Source organism: Etheostoma cragini, chromosome 2, assembly GCF_013103735.1.
Source record: "Etheostoma cragini isolate CJK2018 chromosome 2, CSU_Ecrag_1.0, whole genome shotgun sequence".
Lineage (NCBI taxonomy): Eukaryota > Metazoa > Chordata > Actinopteri > Perciformes > Percidae > Etheostoma > Etheostoma cragini.
The window spans coordinates 23,197,367-23,199,578 of record NC_048408.1 but is presented as its reverse complement, the minus strand read 5'-3'; the positions used below and the strand labels follow the sequence as shown (position 1 = coordinate 23,199,578).

Sequence of the window (2,212 nt, the reverse complement as noted above, 5' to 3'; positions counted from 1 at the left end):
AAAAATACAGCCTGCCACAGCAAAAAAGCTGTCAGTTGTAGCAACAGTGGCTGTGGCATTGACCACACTGCAGCGACCACCCCGCAAGCATTATGGGAAGGACACCTCTGGCACTTTGTGTGCATGTGTTTGTGCATGTGTGTGTATGTGTGGATGTATACGCCTAAGATGAATGGCGATGCCTTTGCTCAGCAGATGATCCTTAACCCGGGTGACTTACACATGGCCTGAGAGACACACACACACACACACACACACACACACACACACACACACACACACACACACACACACAAAACACTTTATTGCCATTTTATGCTGTGGGGTAGGTCCGTTTTTTTGTTGTCTAACCTTGATGAAATATCCCCAACAACACCAACAACAACCCCTACAACCACAACTTTATAATAATATTTTTTAAAGCAAAATCACCAAAATTCAATAAGCTAAATCTCCTCAAATGTGGACTAATGCTATTTTTCAGTCTTCTTTGATATTAAACTTAATATCTTAAATATAATAATATCTTATAACAAAAACTATTTTGTGGCAGATTAATCGATAAAAACAATCATTAGCTGTAGTCATCGCACAGATGCCATCTTTTTTTAACGTATCAGTGTAACATAGTTGGCTTATTTTATGATCACATCCAACAGTCACTTTTACTTTTGTTAATAGCTAAATCTGGCACATTTGTAACCTGAGTGTTTCTCATCTTTACTGAAAACATTTACAAAGCACCGACAGTGATTGATGGTTATAACTGCAATGACCATGCCATCAAAAGTAAGCCATCTGAAACTAAGAAATTCCAGATAGTAAAATAATTACGAAGGAGCTGCACCGGTATAGATATAAATACTACAGGTACTTTTATGCACCTGCAGTATTTATATTTGCTAGTTGCTGTTATCTAAGACATTTTATGTATGTGCTAAGTATGGAATAAAACATCTAAACCATGCATGCACAGTAAGCTCAATGTCACACGTATCAAATAGTTTAGCACTTTAATAATAACTACAATCGCACTTTTGTGTGCTTGCAGGCAAGTGTTTTCCATGTGTGTTTTATTGTGCCCTACTGGCATGGCAGCAGGGGGATGTTTATATATACGTATGTGCTTGCTGGCATGCTTTTTGTTTGTATGTAGATGGAGTTATGGGGGGGTTGGGCGCAGGGGAAATAAACCAGTGCCTGGCAGAAAAGCCCCCCCCCCCACACTATTCTCTACCCCTACCCCCAACAGCCACCCTCCGTCTTCATGTCTTTGATCCATCTATTGTGCAATGATGCACCTCCAGCTGTGGGAGGCTGCATTCCGACAAAATGCAAGACTGCAGTGGTACATGACGATGGAAGAAGCTCTGATATACAAAGTAAAATAAAAGCCTAATTTAATTAACTGACCCCAACCAATTAAGGAATACCTGAAGTGCTGAAGTCAAATGTTTTAAATGAAGCTCCAACATTGTAGAACTCCTGTTTGAGGAAAAGTGTAGCATGGCTCTTTTTTATATTCTTTATAGTTTCACTGAATTTATGACATACTTTTGACTTACTGTGCCTTTGCCACGCGTTGTGTGCATGGACGATTACTTGTATATGCGTTTAGCATTCATTTTTCTTTGATCTCCAGCTATTTATAACTGCAGGATATGTGGCAGTGCTTGCACAAACACTCATCACACACAGACAGAGGTGCATTGTGGGGGAGGTTCACTAGCATGCTCAGTGCAGTGCCTTTGACAGAAAAAAATAAGAATAAAATGAGAGCAGACACGGGTCATTACTTCCCTATAACAATGAGCTTTTGAAATTACCCAACTTGTGAATGACTGAGGAAATATAACTTATTTCCAAATCTGCTTCTTACTTTTTTTAAAGTGGCCCTCCTCTGAAATACATACAAGAATATAAATGCATACATGAATGCAACAGACTGCCTTTGATCAGCTGGGAAGTTGTGGCTAATACTGAAGACAACTGCATTGCGGCCAATCGCATGCAAGCACGTCCTCTTGTTGACCCTCCTCATGCCATGTAGGATTTCCTCAGATTGCTGCTATTTGTAGGGCAAATCCTCACCTTTTAGTAAAGAAGTTAAATGTTTGTAATTGGTGTAAAAAACAAAGAGGGATGGAGGGATAAAAAAGTGACAGAGAAGGTGAGGAGAGCAGAAATTTGTGCAGCAGGAGGGGGGGGGGGG

The 2,212-nt window shown here is 40.1% G+C and overlaps 1 protein-coding gene across 3 annotated transcripts in view; it reads left to right on the top strand.

The window, feature by feature from the left end:
* The window catches only part of mafgb (v-maf avian musculoaponeurotic fibrosarcoma oncogene homolog Gb), a 14,724-nt gene that overhangs the window by 9,256 nt on the left and 3,256 nt on the right, over window positions 1–2,212 (top strand). The window contains exon 2 of one of the 3 annotated variants that reach the window (XM_034896640.1): window positions 1,253–1,382. The exons of the other annotated variants lie outside the window; for them this stretch is intronic. Coding sequence (XP_034752531.1) covers window positions 1,293–1,382 — 90 coding nt within the window. The 5' untranslated portion in view covers window positions 1,253–1,292. The remainder of the gene's footprint in view (window positions 1–1,252; window positions 1,383–2,212) is intronic. 3 annotated transcript variants of the gene reach the window in all.